At 40.6% G+C, this 23,126-nt stretch overlaps 1 protein-coding gene across 1 annotated transcript; it reads right to left on the bottom strand.

Annotated features, from left to right (window-relative positions):
• Positions 1-16,409: 16,409 nt before the first annotated feature.
• LOC148766472 (uncharacterized) lies at positions 16,410-21,548 on the bottom strand. Its single transcript, XM_088827301.1, has 5 exons — positions 20,633-21,548; positions 19,942-20,264; positions 19,533-19,845; positions 17,561-19,415; positions 16,410-17,097 (listed from the first exon to the last, which is right to left on the bottom strand). Exons 1-5 carry the CDS (start codon positions 21,546-21,548, stop codon positions 16,410-16,412), a joined length of 4,095 nt encoding a protein of 1,364 aa, XP_088683427.1.
• Positions 21,549-23,126: the final 1,578 nt, after the last annotated feature.

Genomic DNA, 23,126 nt, shown 5'->3' with positions numbered 1-23,126 from the left:
AAATAAATTTGGGTATGTACGTAAATGCTAATTGACCACTAAATTAATAACTGGGGCCCACCTCAATCATTTCTTTGAAAAAATGGCTAGCAGCACACCCCAAATACACGTGAAGATTGGATGCACTCCTCTTTTTTTTTTTTATTATTATTATTATGGGACCCACAACTCATGGTCTTTCTAAACCACAATCATGAGACGAAACCCAACTTTAGGCAAGCAGCAGCACAAGGAAAGAATCTCTGTGAATTTTCCACTTTGGCAATGAATAATATATTTTCCTCCTTTTATTTTTTTACTGCCGAGTATTATTTAGAAAATTCCTTCTAAACACTTATCCCCTTCCTCAAGTAATAAGATATAATTTCCTAATCTTTTCATCGCAACATGCATATAATGGGCACCTCTGTTATTTCGTCTTCAGATAAAAATATTGTGCCTTGGAAATCCCCTTTTTTTTTTCCACAACCATCGAGACCCCCTCCTTTCTTCTTTCTTTCTATCTTTTTTTTTTATTCGCTGTACGACTGGTAAGTTTTTTTTCTTGATCGAAACGTAAATTCCATCCTTCATAGACGTAAACAATCACTTTGCGCAGCCACGCACATAACGACGCCACTAAACCTCTATCTTTCTGCATATTGCCGGAACGATTTTTTTTTTTTTTTTTTTGGTGGAACCCATGATATTTTTTTTTTTTGATAATCTTTAGGGAAATCGTGGAGATGTATATCGAAGATCGAGACGGTCTTCCCATGCATCGTTATTCGCAATGATAAGGACAACTTCAAAATTAAAGGTACAACCTTGCGCGTTCATGAACCGGCTTCAAACTGCCCATCTTCCCTGTCACGATCTATCGAAAAATCCATGCATCTCTCCAATTGGTCCGAGGAAGCTACTAGGGAAACAATTGACTCTCGTTCCGGCTCTTCTTCTCGCTCACGAGTCTTGCTGCTGAGGTCCTCGCTTCACGACAAAAAAGCTAAACCTGTGGATTTTATACTCCCACATCGTCGTTTCTCATTTAAGGGAAGCTCGTGGAAGATCCCACCGTCCAACTTCGGAGAGGTGTCCTTTCACGTCGGCTTTTGGGAGTGGACGGAAGACGTGCTAGGCCATTATGAGGATACCCTTCGCCAAGCCAAGATATACGCAGCTGTTCATGCCTCGCTATTCACGTACGTCTGCAACAAAAAGGTTCTTCGAGCTTTCCTTGAACTATGGTGCCCTTCGACGAACACGTTGCACACGGCCAATGGAGAATTATCGATCTCCCTATGGGACATACGCGGACTATGCGGGCTGCCCATTCATGGAGACTTCTACGACGAAGTGGTCCCTTCAGCGAAAGAGCTCCTCAATCATGACTCTCGTGGAACTTCCTTACCTCGTAGTTGCAATTACTTATTCATGGCGTACCACAGACTTTCAAAGGATTCCAGTGGCGTACTACTCTCCGATTGGATTGACTTTTGGTTTAAAGGGCCGACCAGATATAGCGAGCCTCCTTTAAGGTTATCAAGAAAGAGGACTTCTAGGCCAAAACTTTCTCGCAATCCTTGTGGAAAGGTCGATGCGTCAAAGTTATCTCGCCCCAAGGAATACGACATACCGTTGGCAACGCTCAAAGTCGAAGAAGATATTAAAGAAGAAACTTACTTGGCCGCGTTCATTGCATGTTGGCTTTGTAGTTTTGCTCTCCCTCACGGATCAATTGATAAGATACGCGCCTCTGTCTTTAAGGTTTCAAGTCGAATGGCTAGAGGAGAATATTTTTCGTTGGCAGTTCCTGTACTAGCAAGCATCTACCGCGGCTTAAGGGGAATATCTACATCAGAGAATTTAGGCGAGTCTCCTATTATCTTTCCCATTCACTATCTCTATGCATGGATAGGGCATACTCTTGAGACTCACTTTCATTCCAAACTCGAGATAATCGGCGCTCATATGGTGAAATATGCGGGAGAGAACATGGCTAAACATTTTGATCTCGATGAGGCACGCGACTTGTTTCACAATATCAATATGTCAAAGCTCCGAGACTTGTGGTATTCCAAGCAAGAAATTTTAGTCACGGACGATGCCAAACTCTCCAGCAAATGCAAAGATATTCTTGTGGCCTTGCGATCCAGCTATTTGACATTCCGTTGTGAAGCAGAACACATCATTGAAGCGTACAGTCCTCATAGATTCAGCCGCCAACATGGTTTTTGCCAAAGCATTCCGGGTGACTTAAAGAAAGAAATATTGACTTGTGAGTTGCACGAACTCATCCGATTTTGGAAATCTTGCACTTTATTGGGAACATCCTCCAAGCTTATTATGCCAAGTGACACATCTTCCTTTCCTTTGGTGACAAAAGAGTATACAGAATGGTGGGCCAAAAGTTGGAAAACTTCTTTAGGAGCAAACACTAAGTTATCACTCAAACTTGGTCGCACTGTTCAAAGAGCTTCAGCGAAAGACCCCAAAGAACCTCATGTTTCTTCATCTATTGGAAAGGGAGACATCGCGCAAGTTGCGGAGAATTCTACTAGGAAACGGCGTATTCCTCTTGATAATGCGGCCTCTGATCCCGCATTCGAAGCTGCTCATGGTGAAGGGAATGAGATCATCTCCACGCTTTTACCTTCGAACGACGAGTCTAGCAACCACTGTCCATCGAAAGAGACATCCAAGGTTTTTGACTTAGCCGTTGCAAATTCTTCCTTTTTTGAGGGCGTGCCTAGTTCTTCATTGCCTTTAGACGGATCAGTAAAATAAATCACCCTATTTTTCTTGATTCATTTTATTATTATTATTATTTTTTTTAATTAATTTTTTTTTTTTTTTTAGCTTCCCGATTTCGAAGAGGGTGTCCGTCCTACTTCTCAGGTCAGTTTGGGGTCGGTAAACGAGGCCAACTTTTTGGGTTTACATGAAACGGGTGCCACCTCGCGTCCTCAAGACAAACGACAAAAGACAACTTCTCTTGCAGTGGAGAGGATTTCTACCGAACAACAACAAAAGACAGTTTTGCCCGTTCCCGCAATCGAGAAGGCATATGGTGAGGTCTCCGAGTTTTCTCCTCAGACCATCAAAAGTGAAGCCGAAAGAGTACTTTTGAATTTTTATTGGCAAAGGATTTCCCAAAAGATCATGAATACTTCATTTCAACAACTTTTCGAGATAAAGCCAGCGATCGAGAAGGTGCTCAAAGACATGCAAGCTTACATGAAAGACATATCACCGTTGGAGAAGCGCTTGAAGTCATATTTTGAAGATGTTTCGCAATACACAAAGGTCAAATCGGATTTCGCGCAGAGAGAGACACAAGAGATGCACGAGAAGTCTCTTTCGTTTGCGCAACGTGATCTTTCCGTGGCTGAACTGCAAGAGAGTGAGCTCATCGAAACGGCGAACAATGTGAAGGTTGAAATTCTTGAAATCACCAAGCAACTAGAAGAGCTGAGGAACAAGAAAGAATCAGCAAGTTCATCCCTTGGTAAAGTCGAAGAAGATTTGGCCAAGATGCAGCAGGTTGTGGCTATGAAAAGAGAGAATATTTCTCGTCTTGAGAATACACCATTCTTATCTAACCATGAGATGGAAGCCTTGGAGAAGATGGAAGCACTACTTGAAGAATCTCGGCGGGAGCTAGAAGCTTTTGATTTGTTCGCTTAAATGCTACCTTTTTTTTTTTTTTTTTTTTTTTTGCTCATGTCGTTTTACTATCTTTCGATGTAAAAGAACATTCCGTCCTTTTTTTATGCAATATAATTTTCTCTTGCTTCTCATAAGGCCTTACTATCGTCTTGGCATCATTTTTTCATCATTATGCAGCAAATAATAACTTTGGATGATTACATCGCGCACACTTTTGGATCCGCCTAATTTTACAAGTTGGCTAACTTAAAAGAAAATTAACCGAACTTGCTTAGAATAAACGCAGTTACAACGAACATTTTTTTTTTTTTTGGTTTGACTGAACTTAGAATATGGGTCTAAGCTGCCTACGTACCCTCCTCAAAGGGATCAAGTCATAACGTAGTTCAAGCGAACAACTTATGATATTTTTTTCTTTTTTTTGTTTTGTTTTGACTGAACTTAGAATATGGGTCTAAGCTGCCTACGTACCCTCCTCAAAGGGATCAAGTCATAACGTAGTTCAAGCGAACATGCAACGTTAATTCACCATGTTCTTTTCCTTGAAGGTAGATGTTTCTTCAAGGGTAGTAACGCTTCAAGAATTTGCCATTTATGGGGCCGATTCGTAATCCATCATTGTCCACCAGCTTGTAAGCACCGCTTGTGTAAGCTTCCTTCACTACATAGGGGCCGTCCCATTTCGACGCGAATTTGTTCCCCATTCGCTGGGTGAGAGTAATTGGCCTTCTTACTGCTAGAACCAAATCTCCAACTTGAAATGATCGAGGGCGGACCTTTTTATTGAATGCTTTAGACATGCGGGCTTGATAGCATTCCAGTTGTTGCTGAGCTTCCAATCTCTTCTCATCTAGTGCCTCCAGCTCCTCAAGTCTAAGACGAGCATTATCCTCGGCGGTTAACCCTTCTTGCACAGCAATACAAAGCGAAGGTATTTGACTTTCAAGTGGAAGGATAGCTTCTACCCCATAAACCAAGGAGTACGGAGTGGCTTGAGTGGCAGTCCGATATGTCGTCCTATACGCCCATAAAGCTTCCCCGACCCTCTCGTGCCAATCTTTCTTTGACTTTGAGACCACTTTCTTCAAAAGGTTGCACAAAGTTTTGTTAAACGCCTCTGCTAGACCATTCGCAGCCGCATTATACATTGAGGAGTTGTGTTGCTTAAACCCAAATTGCACGCATAACTTATCCACCAACTTGTTATAAATTGGTTTTCCATTATCGGTAATGATGTATCGAGGTATTCCGTACCTAAAGATAAGATGGGAACGAATAAACTCGACCACTGTTTCCTTCTTCACTTCCTTCAAAGGAACAGCCTCCGCCCATTTGGAGAAGTAGTCAGTAGCTGCCAATATATAAGCGTGACCTCCCGACGACTTAGGAGAAATAGGTCCCACGACGTCAAGACCCCACGGATCAAATGGCCACGAGGCGACTGTAGGATGTAAGGGCTCCGGAGGTTGGTGTATGAAGTTCGCGTGTAGTTGACAAGCCTCACATCTCCTCGCATAATCCAAGCAATCTTTGACCATCGTAGGCCAATAATAGCCCATTCTTTTAATTTGAAAGTGTAGCTTCGGACCGGACTGATGAGCACCACAAACCCCGGAATGTGCTTCATTCATTGCTTCAGCCGTCTCTTCACCGTACAAACAACGCTGGTAATTGCCTTCAAAAGACCGACGATAAAGCGTATCCTTGTAAAGGATGAAACAAGGCGCCCTTTTTCTTACTCCCATCTTATGACGAACTTCGCTGGGTAATTCTCCATTTCTCAAGTAATTGATCAATGGTATTCTCCAATCTTGATCATCATTGATTGAAATTGATGTAGCGTTAGCATCTTCATGACTAACTTCAATGAATGACGGGACAATCCAACGATTACACACGGGAACATTTGTTGTCTCTCCTTCCGACAAAGCTAAAACGGTTGCTAGATTAGCTAGCGCATCGGCCATCCTATTATCTTTCCTCGGAATGTGATTCAACACGACCTTTTCAAATTTCGCTATCAAGTCCGAAGCGTGTTGGCAGAAAGGAATAAGGTCTTCTTTCCTAACCTCGTATACTTTCAAAAGTTGGTTGATAACCAACTTTGAGTCACCATAAACTTCAATCTCTATAATATCCATTTCTAAAGCCATTTCAAGACCAATGATCAAAGCTTGATACTCGGCCACATTATTGGAGCAGAGCTCGCCCAGTACCACCGAGTATGTCAAAACTTGTTTCTCGGGTGACACAAAAACAACTCCTGCCCCCGATCCATCAGACCGTGCGGCCCCGTCAAAGAACATTTCCCATGCCGGAAGAACTTCGGTAAAGAAAATATCTTCATCAGGAAGGTCATCGGATAACTCCCACTCTGCCGGAATAGGGTGGTCGGCTAGAAAATTAGCTAGTGCCTGCCCTTTAACAGATTTTTGAGGCACATACGTGATCTCGTATTGATTGAACATGATAGACCATTTTGCTAATCTTCCAGATAACACTGGTTTTGACATCACAAATTTGACTGGATCGGCACGTGAAATGAGTCGTATGGAGTACGCTTCAAAGTAATGCCTCAATTTCTTAATCGCATAGAATAGTGCCAAGCAAATTTTCTCCACCGGGGAGTATCTCAATTCATTCTCCGTTAGAGTTCTACTCAAGTAGTACAAGGCACACTCTTTGCCGCTTTCATTTTCTTGAGCCATAAGAGCACCGACGGACCTTTCTTGAGCTGCTATGTATAATATGAGTGGCTTTTCGGGTATAGGAGCCCCTAAGACGGGCGGATTTGATAAGTACTTCTTTATGTTTTCAAAAGCATTTTGACATCCTTCGTCCCATTCGAAAGGTGCATCTTTCTTCATGAGATGATTGAATGGTTGACATCTCCCAGCGAGATTTGATATAAACCTTCTTATGAAAGCGAAATTTCCTTGTAAACTTCTCAACCCTTTCAAATTTCTAGGCGCAGGCATCTTTTGAATGGCATCTATCTTGGATGGGTCAACCTCTATACCACGATGACGGACTATGAAGCCAAGAAACTTGCCGGAAGAGACACCAAAAGCACACTTAAGAGGATTCATCTTTAAGTTGTATTTTCTCAAGCGCTCGAATACAATCCGAAGGTCCCTCAAATGGTCATCTCTCTTCTTTGTTTTGACAACGAGGTCATCAACATAACACTCCACTCTTTTGTGCAGCATATCGTCAAAGATGTTTTGCATGGCACGCTGGTAGGTAGCGCCTGCATTCTTTAGTCCAAAGGGCATTACTTTGTAGCAGTAAATTCCCTTTGGTGTGCGAAATGCCGTGTATTCTTCATCTTCCGGAGCCATTCTAATTTGATTATAGCCGGAAGAGCCATCCATAAAAGATAATGCTTCATGTCCGGTTGTCGCATCAACCATGAGCTCGATGATAGGTAAGGGGAAATCATCCTTAGGACAAGCCTTGTTCAAGTCCCGAAAATCAACGCAAATGCGTATTTGACCATTCTTCTTCTTGACTGACACAATGCTAGAGATCCAAGTTGGATATTTGACCTCCCTGATGAATCCAGCATCTATGAGCTTGTTGACTTCGGTTTCAATTCGAGGAATTAACTCGGAACGAAGTACACGTTGCGATTGTTTTACGGGGCGCGCTCCATTTCTTATACCAAGGTGATGGATTGCGATTTTGGGATCCAGCCCGGGCATTTCTTTGTACGTCCACGCAAACACATCTTTGTATTCGCCTAATATCTCAAGATATTGTCCCTCCTCTTCAGGACTCAAAATTGCACTCACGAATATTGGGCGGGGGTCATCTAATGTGCCCAGGTTCAGTTCCTTTAACTCATCAACAGTAGCTTGCCCGCCATCCTCCAGTTGTACAGGGGCCTCTTGTATTTCATCTTCCGAAACTTCCTCTTGATCATCAACAATACTTGCATAATGACTGCTGACGACAATTTCGACTTCGTCTTCGCTTCGATTCCCGTTCTCTTTAGAGGCATGATGGCTGGTAACACGTTGTTTCACCTTCACTGATCCATTCATGGCAATAACTAAGAGTGGTTGGTCCTTTTGACGTGATTGAAGCATTTGATGAGCTTGAGCTTCACCCGTTGATTCAAACACATCTATCTCATCCTCTCGCACTCTTTTTCCGTGTTGGTTCCTATTGTGATTTCCCAGTCGTGAGAACACTGAACGAGTATCTGTAGAAATTCTATCGTGAACACTCGAGACATTATTAGAAGGACCAAGCCTTTCAAAGACCGAGGGTCGCGCAACATGAGTGTCAAGTCTTTCAAAGACAGAAGATTGGGTGGTAGGAGCCCCAATTCGATCAAAAGCAGAAATGCGACCGCTAGTCTTCTTTTGATTTCCAACACCCTTTATGGTGATATGATGGACGTTGGCGCACTCTCCTTTCCTTGAAACGCGTATTCTAACTGGCTCGATGGGTGTGAATCCCAAACCGACTCTGGGTTGATTAACGCGAAAACCTTGTTTTCTTAATGTCCTTTGTGTTTCATTTAACCCATGAATCTTTTCGCCCGTCAACTCAGGTTTTAGTTCGCCTAGCCGAGATGGATTAGAGAAGTTGTAACCAGACTTAGCTAATAAATTATATGATTTTGGATCATACGCCTCCCTAGGCCATTGAGAATGGGGTACAACGTCACGCGTCTGCTCATGCGCCAATGGACTTAAGCCGATAATAGGCATGATTAAATCTTCCCTAATGAGGTGGCAATGGCTTGGCTCTTGCTCCTTCGGTCGTTCTTGTCCATCCTCTAATAATGTGGTGCACTCACTGAACAAAATTTGGCTTCTTCGGCGTGACTGGGGAGCGCAACGAAACACTGGCAAACTCAATTTTCTCACAGCTCCATCATTTTTGCTCATCGGAGCTTCAACTGAAGTGGCCACCTTCTCGTTCTCTGTGCAACCAATCTTCGTCGGTACGAGTTCCAAATGACTTCCATTAATAGGGTGACATATCGGCGCCTTTGAAATCACCGTTTCGCACTTCAGGTTTGACTCTAGATACAATTTGGCATCCGCAAAGTGTGATTCTGCCTCGGTAAAGGGCTTCGCATTAGCATCGACCTTCATCATTTCTCCATTCCTCAGGTATTTGAAGCATTGATGAAGGGTAGATGGGACAATTCCATTTTCGTGAATCCATGGCCTTCCTAATAACAAGTGATAAGAGGTTCTTGCATCAATCACATGGAATAGTGTACTTGCCGCTAGCTCTTCAATTGTGAGGTCTAAACGAACCATCCCAATAGCTCTTTGGCCTTCTTGGTTAAATCCTTGAATAGTAAGGCGACTGCGAGACAAATCTTCGGTAGCAATCCCCAACTGTCTCATGGTGGATTTTGGTAAGATATTGACAGCTGACCCTCCATCTACGAGTATACGGTTAATTTTTTGCTCGTGTATGAATCCCGAAACAAAGAGCGGACGATTGTGAGGTTTAGATCCCAACAACAAGTCATCGTCCGTGAAAGTCATAGCAGCACAACAAGGAATATAATGTTGATGGTCGCTCTCATCCGAATTAACGTATGCTCTTTCAACTTTTTGCATGAAAAACTCTTTCGGAAAGAACTCTTTCAAAGTCACGTGCTTGTGAACCGAACTTCCGTAAGATTTTCTTGAAGCATCATCACTCACCTTCGAGCCTTTGTTCGATTTGGCACGGTGAATGTATTTTATTGGCTGTGGGTTTCGTGATGGAATTACATGAAGTTTGTCAACACGTCCCCTCTGTCTCTGCCGACGTGTCACTAGAATCCATTCTCCATCATCCTCAATAGCAGAAATGGGGTTTTCATCGTGTATGACTTCCTCCTCGTGAAATAAAGCCCTTATCAATTGTGGTTCCAAACTCCCAAATTGAAATGTAGACACTTTCTTCGTAGGCGTTGGCGGGCATTTTTTGGTGTTCCATGCGGGACATGTGTCGCTTGGGAGTGAAGTGACACTTGTAACATTTGAGTTGGCAACATCTTCAGTATCTAGTATTATTTTGCCATCTCTCGCGAGTCTCATGATCTTCTCTTTGACCACGAAGCATTTTTCTATAGGATGGCCAACAACTCGATGGTATTTGCAATACTTTGGGTCATCCATCATTCCTACTTCTTCGGGCCGTTTTGGTTCCGGCAGGTCAATTAATTTCTTTGCCAGCAGCTCATCAAAGATATGGGAGACGTCCGATTCCGGAAAAGGGTATTCTTTCTCTTGCATTTCCTTCAACGTGGGTCGACGTCTATCATTTGATATTCGATGTTCACCGTTTTTGTCATCTTCGTTCTTCGAAGGAATTTTCAAGCCCACTGTTTTTATGGCCATTGACTCCCTGGTAGAAGTTTTAGAGAATTTTTCGTTTCTCTTAAAATCCTTTCTTTCCCCTTTTTGACCATCTAGCGGGAGTGCACTCTTATGGTTCGCGATACTCAACTCCATATCATGGGCACGCGTAGCCAATTCTTCAAAATTTCGAGGCTTAATCCCCTGTAAGATGTAAAGAAGCCCCCAATGCATCCCTTGGATACACATCTCAATTGCCGACACCTCCGATAGCTTATCCTTGCAATTTAGGCTTAGTGCACGCCAACGGTTGATGTAATCCACAACCGGTTCATCTTTCCACTGCTTCGCGTTAGTAAGCTCGATCATACTCACAATACGACGCGTGCTGTAGAAGCGATTCAAGAATTCATGTTCCATCTCTTCCCAACTGTTGATGGACTCGGGTTCCAAATCGACATACCAATCGAAAGCATTTCCCTTGAGTGATCTAACGAATTGTTTCACCAAGAGATCGCCGTTAGTCCCCGCATTGTTGCAAGTTTCGATGAAATGAGCAATATGTTGCTTGGGGTTCCCCTTTCCGTCGAATTGTTGAAGTTTTGGGGGTTGGTATCCCGCTGGCATCCTCAATGCATCTATCCGCTTAGTGTACGGCTTTGAGTACATGGGTGAGACTTGAGACGGTCCTCCATATTGCGCTTTGATAGTATTGGCGATCATCTCTTGCAATTGTTGTACAGATAGCGTGGCAACGGACATCGAAGAATGAGTGGCGCCTTGCACGAAGTCCGGCTTGGGATGTGCTTCTTCCACTTGCTTTGCTTTCTCGTCACGAAGCGGGTAAGATTCGTGCTTCGGGCTAAACTCCCCAACCTCTGACTGTTCCAACTTATCCATTAATTGAGCGATTTTAATGTCTTTGTCTTCGACTATTTTTTGAAGATTGGCCACTGTTTGGGTCAAGTGCGCCAATTGCTCATCCACGGAAGTCGCATCAACCACCATAACCGGCAATGTGGTGAAGGCTTGAGATTTGGAGTCGATCTCTTCCGAGCCCGAGGAGCTTGAGCCGTTTGTCGTAGTTGTATTATCGATCTTGCCCCCGGTGGATGATAAACCAACAACGGTGGCAATCTCGGCAGCCTTTTGGATCAAAGAGTTTTGGTTCTTCATTGGAGCCATTGGATCGTTGAACACGAGGATATGCGCTTCGATGTAGGAGAGGAGATGATAGGCAAAGTTGTCCCACCGGGCGTGCCAATTTGTTAACCTCAAATTTAAATGTCTGCAAAATAAATTACAAGACAAGAAAAAATAGGAACAAATAAATATATTTTAATCAAAACGAAATGGGTTACAATCTTTGTCGATTCCTCTGAATCTTCTCCTAGATTTAATCCAAGGGCCGAAGCTTGTTCTTGAATTGAGAGCTTGATTCCTTCCTTGATTTGCGGAAGTAGATATGGATATCTAAAAATCGATTTGGGGATTTCTAGGTCTTTGTGGATATGGCGCCTTGATGAAGATGTAGAACCTCCGCGGTTGTTGTTCTTCGTCGTGGCAAGAGCTCGAAACTTGAGAGCTTTTGAATGCTTGATGTACGCCTTGCTTGATGCTTGTGTACTTTGATCACCCCCTCCTTGTATATGTTTGAGACCTACTTTTATAGACTCGGTTTTAGGGTTTCTTGACTTGAAATTTGGACCGGTGGGTTTGACCACTTGCCACTTCACGTGGGCTAGATTTTATAAGCCCAAATAGCTAACCCAAATGAATAAGAATTTAGTACTTATTTTGAGTTAACTCACATCGCACATTTGCGGAGCCCAAATTTAGTGTGGACTTCGATATAAAGCCCAAACTCTTCACGGGCTTTGATTTGAGATTCAAATTAATAACCGATTTATTTGGATTATTAATTTGTAATTTAATCTCAAAAATTGATATAAGCCCAAATTTATTATGGACTTTTAATCGAGATCCGAATTAATAACCCATTTATTTAGGCTATTAATTCGTAATTTAATCTCAATTTTGATGTCAACACCCACAACATTTGACCCAAACCCAAACATTTCAGCAAGTTTTAGGAGGTTAAACCGCATTTTTAAGGTAGATACTTTTCTGCTTTGTATATTTTTTTTTGTCATTATTTTATGGCTTTAGATTTGTAAATTCTCTAACGTTTGCATAATTTTTTTATTTTATTTCAATGTGGGGAGCAATTGGTTCACTTGATGGAACATTAATACCGGCAATTGTTCCAATTTCACAACAGACTATGTATAGGGGTAGAGGAAAGGGAGAATGTTATCAAAATATTTTAGGAATATGCAACTTTAATATGATTTTTACGTTCGTTTGGGCAGGTTGGGAATGGGTAACACATGATTCAAGACTCTTAACGGATACAGTTGTTGATCTAAGAAACGGGTTTCCATGGCCTCCACCTGGTATTACTTTAAATTCAAACTAAATTCTTAATATTTATACGTTAAATTTTATATTACTTTATATTTTTTAAATGGTTACAGGTAAATAATATCTTTGTGATGCTTCATATACACATACTAGAGAATTTATGGTTCCATATCGTAATGTACAATATTGATTAGGAGATTATCGTTGTAGGCGTCATTTAACTAAAGAATAAATATTTAACCATGCTCATGCTCAACTAAGGAATGTCATCGAACGAGTTTATGGAGTTCTGAAGAAAAGATTTTCGATTTTTCAAAAAATGGCCCCTTTTTTGTTTAATGTGCAGAGAAATATAATGACTGCTTGTTTTGCGGTGCATGATTTTATAAGGAAAGATCATATAAGTGATACACTTTTTGAGGAGTTTGATCAACCTAATATGACATTTGATGGTACGAACGAGGATGAGCTAAACCTTGTGAATGATGGTACAACTACTGGACCATAGTGGGCGGACAAAGACATGCAATACATAGCAACTATGCGCGACGAGATAGCAACCCGGTTGATGCCTAGAGGGACCAGGACCAATTAGAATATATTTTTTTTATGTTAATTTTAGGGACTTAATATTTTTGAGCCAATTTTAATGACTTTAATGTATTTTTATATTTTCTCTGCTTTTATTTATGAAGGTTATTTTTATTAGTTATTTGAATTTGAAATTTGAAATTTATATTTTTTCTATGTTAAATATTATAATTTTATATCAAGATATTTGATGAGGGGCGATGGCTATAGCGCAACTATGGCGGTGGAGGCGGCGTTAATAAGGGGATGATTATGGAGGTAGGAGGCGATGACAACTATGGCGGTGGAGGTCAGATCAACGGCGGATGGTGGCGGCTAGGTTTTAATTTGGTCGACGGCTAGGGTTTAATTTGGTCGATGATTATGGCGGCTAGGGTTTAATTTGGTCGATGGCTAGGGTTTAATTTGATCAGATCTATGGCGGATGGTGGCGGCTATGGCGGCTAGGTTTTAATACCGTCGACGGCTAGGGTTTAATTTTGTGAACGGCTATGGCGGCTAGGGTTTAATTTGGTCGATGGCTAGGGTTTAATTTGGTCGGCGGCTTGGGTTGGTGGACGACTAGGTTTTTGCAGGTATGGTAGGCTTTAATTTGGTCGACTGCTATGACGGCTAGGGTTTAATTTGGTCGACGGCTATGACAGCTAGGGTTTAATTTGGTCGATGACTAGGGTTTAATTTGGTCCGCGGCTAGGGTTGGTGGACGACTAGGATTTTGCAGGTAGGGTTTGGCGGCAGCTGAAATTTGTTGGCTGCTATGATTTAACGGTGGCTGGAAGATTTTGGAAGTTAGGGTTTGGCAGCGGGAGTTGGTGAATGACAGAATTCGGAATAATACGCCACATTATACAGTAGTATACCATAGCGTACCATAGCATACCATAGTATTTTTTTAAAATCTGCTGTATTATTTGACAAAAACGAAACTACGGGTGTCTGCAGATGACTACGACCGGAAAAAAAGTAAAACAATTATAATTTTCAATATTATGTAGAAAAAAATAGATTCTTATAGTAATGAAAAAAAAAACAAAAACAGAAACGTATTCCATGTAAAAAATAAAATACAAAAATGTTATATCATATCATAGTACACCATAGTACATGATAGAATATTTACAATCTGATATAATTTCGAATTTTTTAGTGGAGGGGCATTCTTAGAATGAATTTTCATAAAGGATGTGAAACAAATTTTAATTACGCTTGTCATTTAGTTCTAATAAGGTTTGTCACAACGGATTTATATCTTAAGACCCCTTATATGTAATAGAAAACATAATATTTTGTATATCTCAATTAGTTTCTTACCATCCTAGATATATCCTGCCCTAATTTATAGGCAATATTATAGACCTAATTGATTTTGTACTCTTGTATAAAGATGTACCTTTTCCAATTGAATATGAGGTCTTTACAAATAAACCCATCAATGGGTACTTATTCATAAAGAGATCCAGACAAAAAACTCATTTACAAATAAGTCCACACATGGTCCAGATTTTTGTGAAAGACTAAAATAGCATCTCATACTTTAATATGCTCCAATTTCATCCTTAATTTAATTTAACCTCAATTTGACCCTAAAATTCACAAATTATTCAATTTTGACCCAAAATTTTTTTTGTTTCAAATTTTTTTTGCCGCCGGATTCTGGCGTTGACTTTTCGATTTTTTTTTTCTTTTTTCTGTAACATTTTTTTTCGTTTAAACATCAATATTGCTGTGATTGACAGTAATATTAACTATATTACTGTTAAACACGGTAAAATTAACTATACTACAGTTTAACACAGTAATATTGATATATTAATCTCTAGCACAGTAATATTAACACAACAAAACTCATTATTATTGTGTAATAGAGTAATATTACTATGTTGACCGTTCAACAAATGTAAACATAATAAAAAGCCAAAAGAATTAATATTACTGTCAGTGACAGTAATATTACTATAACAACAATAATATTACCGTCAACCATAGTAATATTACAATAATAGACAGTAATATTATTACATTACTCCGTGAATAACTCAAACAAACAAAAAATCCAAACAAAATAATAATATTGATGTTGTTGACAACAATATTACTATAACAACAGTAATATTACCGTTAACCACAATAATATTATTGTGTTTACAATAATATTACAATAATAGACAGTAATATTATTACGTTACTCCGTGAATAACTCAAACAAAACAAAAAACCTAAAAAATAATAATATTGATGTTGTTGACAGTAATATTATTGTGTGTACAATTATTTTACTATCAACGACAGTAATATAATTAGGTTGACTTGTCAAGAAATCAAACAAAATAAAACTAATTAACAAAAAATAAGAAATAATAATATTACGTTAATTTACGGTCAACGGCAAAATAATTACATAATGTATTATCAACGGCAGTACAATTACGTTAATTAACAGTGATTAACAACATAATTACGTTAATTTACTGTCAGTGACAACACAATTACGGTCAACATTTAGCGGCGGACGTAAAAAAAATAATAAAAAATAAAAAAAATAATAATAAAAAAGTGAACGCCGGAAACCGGCGAAAAAATCCGGAAGAGAAAAAAGAAAAAAAAGAAAAAAAGTCAACGCCGGAATCCGGCGACAAAAATGTTTTTTTGAAAAAAAAAAGTTTTGAAAAAAAAAAGTCAAAATTGGATTTTTGTGGTCAAAATTGGATTTTTGTGGACAAAATTGATTAAATTGGGGTTACAAGAATTGGGTATAAAGGGATGGGGGTAATTTTTGTGGACAAAATTAATGTTTCCTTTATTTATAATAAATTTTAAAGGGATGAGCTTATTGGTGAAAGAGATATAGCTCATAAACTTAAAATAATAACGATGCTTGGTTGGAGACTTATACACAAAAACTCCATTGAATAATATAACAATATTTCACACACCAAACATCTTATTTTTTTATTTTTTTTTCAAGAGAACGACACCCGATGAGGGTGGGGGGTTAGGCTTGACCCCCTACCTGTTTATAAAACAATATTTAAGAAGTACATAATGAGTTTTGCTCAAATTGCTACTGCCCAACATATGGCTAATAATAGCAATTGACAAACAAAAGACAATAGCTAACTGACAAAACGTTAAGAATACGGGCAAAACAGGTGGCCCAAATAATAAAAGGGGCGGGTAGGGAATGATCATAGAAGGTCGTGGAAGACCAAGGTAGACCGTTCGCCTCACCACAAAAGCCGAGGCCACTTACACTTTCGCCAAAAATGGGCGAAACTGGTATAACGGCTGCGAAATGTGTGGCACCATTCGGCAAACAGTCTAGTCTTGATAGCCCCAAACAATCCATAATAACCCCAACCCTTCCTAACATGTAAAGTTCACGAAAATTCCTAAATTGCCAATAATATAAAAACGTGGAATGCATGGCACCTATGTGCGAGACTGTCGTCGAAAGGATGGATATCCAAGCTGGTCCATCCGAATCATCTGCTGAATAGGTCGGGGAAGCTCCGCTGTTGTGAAGGTACACCCCAAGTTAGCTAATGCATCAGCTATTGTATTGCCCTCCCGGTAGATATGTGTAATCCTGTACTCCAAAGTATAAAGAGAGTTCCGGATCGCCGTGAGAGAACTCTGAAGACTCCAATGACCTTGGTCCGTGTGCGAAAGAAGTCGAACAGCGACTTCTGCGTCAAGCTCGATCCAAACTCTAGTGAATTGCCTCTGAATAACAAATCGCAACCCCGAGGCAAGGGCAGCAAGCTCGGCTGCAATACTGCTCGGGGCAGAGATCCTCTCGTGAAATGCAAGTATGGCCTCAGCGTCCGAACCTCTGATAATCCCGCCAATAGCTGCAATCTGGGTGGATGCTCTACGGGCTCCGTCTGTGTTTAGCTTTACCCAACCTGGATCCGGTGGAAGCCAAACAACTCGATGAGGTGTGAGAGTTGGTGTTTTGACTCGGTAATATAGGCCAAGAGACTCAGCCACGTGGGGAATGCTAGTCCAGCTGTCCGCCGAAAGTAATTTGGTTTGGTGAAGAATCCTGATGTGCTGGATGACCCTGTAAATAATGGAAGAAGCGCGAACCGTGATATCCTTGTGCTTGCTGTCATTTCTTGCAATCCATAAGTACCACAAGATCAAGCAAGGCACAATGGTTGTGATGTGTGTGTGGTGTGTGAGTGTGTGCGAAGTGAAGTGCTGCCAATAAAGTAAAATCTGGGGTATGTGCGTAGTGTGCAGGTGTATAGCCAAAAAGATAGAAAAAATGATGCCATACCCTCTTAGCCGTCGGGCTCTCCACGAAGATATGATCAATCGACTCAATAGAAGGAGACTCGACAGACTGAGATACAAGACTCGACACAGGGATAGATGGATCTGGACAACAATAGCACCTCGAGGCAAGAGAGGTGCCTCGAGACTGAAGTTTGGTATCCACTGGAAGACGCTGAAGAAGGAGACGCCAAAGAAAGATAGAAATTGTAGGAGTAAGACAAGATCCCCAAAATATACGAAGAAGAGGGGTAGGGGTATGCTGTTGTCGTATCAAGGCCCAAGCCGAGGTCAAGGAAAACTTGCCATCCGAAGAAGCTCTCCAAATGGGCAAATCACCCGAAGCACCAGAGATTGGGACCGAGCAAATCCTATCGATCCACTCAAAAGGAATATCCTCAGCTAGCTTGTTTCGATCCCACTGACCGTTAACCAAATAATACTCCACACGAACTGATGTTAGCCGACCACCATCAATAATGCCCGGAAGGGGACCATCGCCAAACCAGTGGTCGTGCCAGAAATAAACATGACCTGGACCAATCCGCCAAAATATTTGAGCTTGAACACGCTCTCGGACACGGCACATGCACTTCCACACCGTGCTATAGAGTGAAGACACAACGGATGAACCTGGGAACCGATTCCGACAATACTTGTTTCGAAGAAAACGGGCCCACAGAGAATCCTGAGCACGGAATCGAAACCAGAGCTTGTAAGTGAATGCGTCAATCACATCCGTCAAACGCCTCAACCCCAAGCCACCCTCACTAATTGGCCGACAAATCGTCTCCCAAGCAACCCAATGAGGCCGGCGCTGATTACCATAAGATCCCCAGAGAAATCGGGCCATGCACTGCTCAATCTGCTGAATAATGTACTGCGGAGGTTGAATAACCTGAACAAGATGCAAAGCCATAGTCGAAAGCGTACTCCGGATCAAGGCAAGACGGCCCCCGAAAGCCAAAGCGGTCCGAGCCCAACCCGAAATCCTGGCTTGCATGCGATCAAGCAAAGTGTGAAACAAACTGCCCCGGTCCCTCCCTTTGTATAGTGGAGCTCCAAGATAAATGATAGAAAGATCCTTTCTCGGATAACTGAGAATCCGAGAAATAGTGCGAAGATGACCATCAGAACATGCCCTATCAACTGTGAAAGTGCTCTTGTGCACACTAATCAACTGACCCGAAGTCCGACAGTAATGATCGAGAAAATCCCGCAGCTTCTTCAGGCCAAAATTATGGCACGAGGTAAATATCATCACATCATCCACATAGGCCAAATGGGATATAGGGATGCCTCCCCTTGTAGAATAAAACATGCTTGGGCAACGGCTGTATAGTGCATCGAGACCTCTCGAAAAATACTCAGCCGCAAGTACAAAAAGAGTCGGCGAGAGCGGATCTCCCTGCCTTAGACCACGAGACGAAGTGAAATACCCCGTCAGCTCCCCGTTGATTAGTAAAGAGAACTGGCACGAGGAAACACATTGCCGAATAATATCAACCAACTTCGCCGAGAAACCAATCAGCTCGAGTACACGAAATAAGAACCGCCACTGAACCCTATCATAAGCCTTTGCCATATCCAGCTTCAAAATAAGATTCGGATTTCGACAACGAACTGATATCGAGTGGACCATCTCTTGTGCTAATAAAATATTATCACTAATGAGACGACCCTGAACAAATCCACTCTGAGAAGGAGAAATAATGTGGGGCAAATGAGGTGCCAGTCTGTTCGTAAGTACCTTGGTGATAATTTTATTGGTCACGTTGCACAAGCTAATCGGGCGGAAATCTGTCCAAGCCGTCGGAAAGTCCACCTTTAGAATAAGAACCAAGGTGGTAGCGGTGAAGCTCGCAGGCATGGATCCACCCTCGAAGAAATCACAAACCGCTTCACAAACATCACACTGAATCAAGTCCCAACAATGCTGATAAAATAGCGAAGAATACCCATCAGGACCCGAAGCACTATCTCGACAAATCCCAAACACCGCATCTTTGATCTCCTCAATCGATGGACGAGTAGAGACTGAAGAAAAGTCCCTTTGATGAGCGGAAAATAGGGACTCATCAACCGGAAGCAAACTAGGCATATCATCGGTAAGAAGCTTGCTAAAGAAATCAACGCCCGAATCCTTGATCTCCTGAGCTGATGTGAGAACCGAATCACCATGAAAGATAGAGTGGATTCAATTGACACATCGCTTTTTCTTGACTAATGAGTGGAAAAACTTAGAGTTTCTCTCTCCATCAGTCGCCCATCTACAAGCTGCCTTTTGCTTCCAAAAGTCCTCCTCAATATTGAGCATGAGAGTTAGTTCAGCAGTGGCCTTTTTCAAATTTGCACGATTCTCGGGGGATCGATCCAAGTCATATATGTGCTCGGCCTCTAGAACAGCTGCCTCGGCCCTCTCTTTATTCTTGAACACGTCCCCGAAAACATTCCAATTCCACCACTGAAGCTTCTGTTTCAATCGTCTCAACTTCGTATGTAATCGATGCATCCCCGTCTGAGCACACGGAAAGTCCCAAACCTGTTCCACAATCTGACGAAACGTAGCGTGGCGGATCCACATATGCTGAAACCAGAATGAAGCAGGAGGCCTAGACGAAGAAGCAGCCGATGAAACCAAAAGAGGAGCATGATCCGACCAGGTCCGTTAGAGGTGGGTAACCTGCGTAATAGGCAGTAAATCTAGCCAAGCAGAGTTATATAGAATCCTGTCCAAACGCTCCAAAAGACCTGAAGGGCTCTCCCAAGTATAGCAAGAACTAGCCCCAGAGAACCCGGCATCCGAAAGTTCACAATCCGAAACCATAGCACCAAACTCAGCCATATCTAGTCTCCTATCCGAAACCGATCTATTCCGTTCTGACTCAAGTAAGATTGAGTTGAAGTCACCCCCAGAAATCCAAGGAGTGTCACCAATCGTCTCATAAATGTCGCGGAGCGAATTCCACAAAACACGGCGCTCGGAACGAGAGCATCTAGCATAGACTGCAGTAAATACAAAAGGAGCACCAAATAAACCAGATATGCATCTAACCTGCAATAATTGTACCTCATCCCTAAGCAACTCCACTCGAAAATTGTGATCCCAAAAAATCCAAATCTTCCCCGCACAATTAGACAAACCAGCAACGAAACCCAAACGACGGCAATAGTAATCATGTACAAACTCAGTCATAGGTTCAGAAATAACCAATAAATTAACTCTATGTTGGCGACAAATAAAGCGCAAGTGGGATTGGGTCGCCTTATTTTTTACCCCCCTTGCATTCCACACCAAGAATTCACCCGACATCAAGAAGAGGGTGAATGCGACCCATCTGAAGATTTCCGAGATGTGACAAAGAATGAGTTACCAATAAGGTGGGCCTCTTCCACATGCCAACGTTCGGCATTCTGCAAACGCCAACGCTCAGCATCAATTAGGCTCGATCGCCACGAGGCCGAAGGTTCATCAGTGATAGAGCCCGGAGTAGCGTGATCAGCTGGGCGTATGCTCGTGGCTGGGCTCACGGGCTCATAAGGGATCATGGCAAGGTGATTGAAAGGAGGCGTGCCGGCCAAATTTTCCTCGGCCGTGGGCCGGACCTTGGTCACATTGTGTTCGCAAAATAAGCCAGCCGACGTAGGTGTAATCGGATCCGTACCTGCCGAAAGTCTTGACCCCTCTCGTCCGTGTACCCCATGATTAAGGGGAACATCCTTGGCCACCGAAGTGGCTGAAGGTGATAGAGAGGGGGTTGAGAGGGGTGCCCCCTTTGCGGTTTGGGAGCTAGAAGCTTGATTTCTGTTCTTTTTGGAGGGAGACACATGCTGATTTTTTTTTGACATGGATAAGGCCTCACTATCATCCAAATCAGCTGCTTGATCATCGGCAATAGTATCTATAGGGTTTGGACTCATCGGTTGTTTGGTGTTAGAAGTATTTTTTCGGCCCTTTTTCGAAGATTTTGGAACATGTTTGGAGGCAACATCCGGTTGAATATGAGCAGCCTCTATATCCTCTTGAACCCCACTCTCCAACAATTCAAAGGGGTTGTAATGCTCAAAATCTCCTTCACTAATATTATCGGCAGTAGTCCGCACAATAGCTTGAGAAAAACTAGGATTTTCAGTTGATTTTGTCCCCGATGTTAGGAATATCCATGTTTTCAACAACAACATTTTTCCTCTTTTCAACTCGTCGCCAAACTTGTTTTTCCTTTGGTGGGGCTGTGGTTTTGGGAATCCGTTGTGGCGGTGGTGGAAAATCCGGTTTTTTAGCATTTCCATTCATATAACAATTTTCAATCTAGTGACCCAGGTGAGAACAAAACGTGCAGAATTTTGGGACGTTCTCGTAGTTTACCGGCAAGGAAATCATCTCAATATCATCATAGCCAGTCATCACCGGAATTTGTTCAACCCTCGGTTTCAAGAGATCAATTTCGACACAAAATCGAGCAATAGATAGCTTCTTTCGATCGGCTGTAAAATCATCAAACTCAAGTGGATTTCCAATAGAAGAAGCAAGGAAGAATATAGCTTTCCAGTTGTACATATAAGGAGGAACTCCCGGCACATTAACCCAGACCGGCGCTATAGAAGTTTCGTTTTTGAAATTAAAGCCCGGAGTATATTTAAAAACACGCATGGGCAGCCCATCAATATAGCATATCGATCATCAGCTAAGAGATAAGTTAGCATTAGCCCGACAATGCCACTAATTCCTCTTTTATAAATAAGACGTTTGAGGAAATGAAAATATCTACAGCTTTCTTTGGCAATTAAAGGGATGTTTTTTTTTATTTTCAAAACTCAATTTCCAGTTTTATACTTTTCATAAAACTGAGATAATGGTTGTTTGATAATTTTATCCAGAAATTTCTATTTTTTCTTATCAAACTTCTATTGAAAATACACTATTCATACTTTTTTTTAGTTTTCAAAGATACTAAAACCTACTAACTAACCAATATATTTTATTCCACCAACTCATTTATCTCTCTTTCTATTCATCACTTCTCATTAATATTTACACTCTCTCTCCTCTCATTTCTTTCTCCTCAATCTACACTCTCTCTCTCCTCCCTATTTCTTTCTTTTCTAATAATAATAATGATAATAATAATAATAATAATAATAATAATAATAATAATAATAATAATAATAATAATAATAATAATAATAATAATAATAATAATAATAATAATAATAATAATAATAATAATAATAATAATAATAATAATAATAATAATAATAATAATAATAATAATAATAATAATAATAATAATAATAATAATAATAATAATAATAATAATAATATTGCTATTAATAATAATATTCATTGTAGAATTAGTAATAATAATAATAATGGTAATAGTAATAATAATACTAATAAATAATAAAATAATTATAATTATAATAATTATAAGAATATAAACAACAATAATAATAATAATAATAATAATAATAATAATAATAATAATAATAATAATAATAATAATAATAATAATAATAATAATAATAATAATAATAATAATAATAATAATAATAATAATAATAATAATAATAATAATAATAATAATAATAATAATAATAATAATAATAATAATAATAATAATAATCACCATTATCATCCTCAATCATTATATTCTACTTTTGCACGTACTTTCGTAGAGAAAATTCATCACAGCCAAACATATTCTCATTTCTACACCTACATAAAACTAAAAATACCACTTCATTCAAACATGTTCCCATTTTCTACACAAAAACCAATGCATCTACTTTTTCCATCAGAAATTTTGAAAACTAGAAATTTTCATTGGAAATATAACCAAACATCCCCAAACACTCTCTCTCTCCTGC

Source organism: Erythranthe guttata, chromosome 12 (assembly GCF_056151865.1).
Source record: "Erythranthe guttata isolate IM_541 chromosome 12, IM_541, whole genome shotgun sequence".
NCBI lineage: Eukaryota > Viridiplantae > Streptophyta > Magnoliopsida > Lamiales > Phrymaceae > Erythranthe > Erythranthe guttata.
The sequence above is the reverse complement of the archived record's forward strand: the minus strand, read 5'-3'. Positions and strand labels throughout refer to the sequence as shown.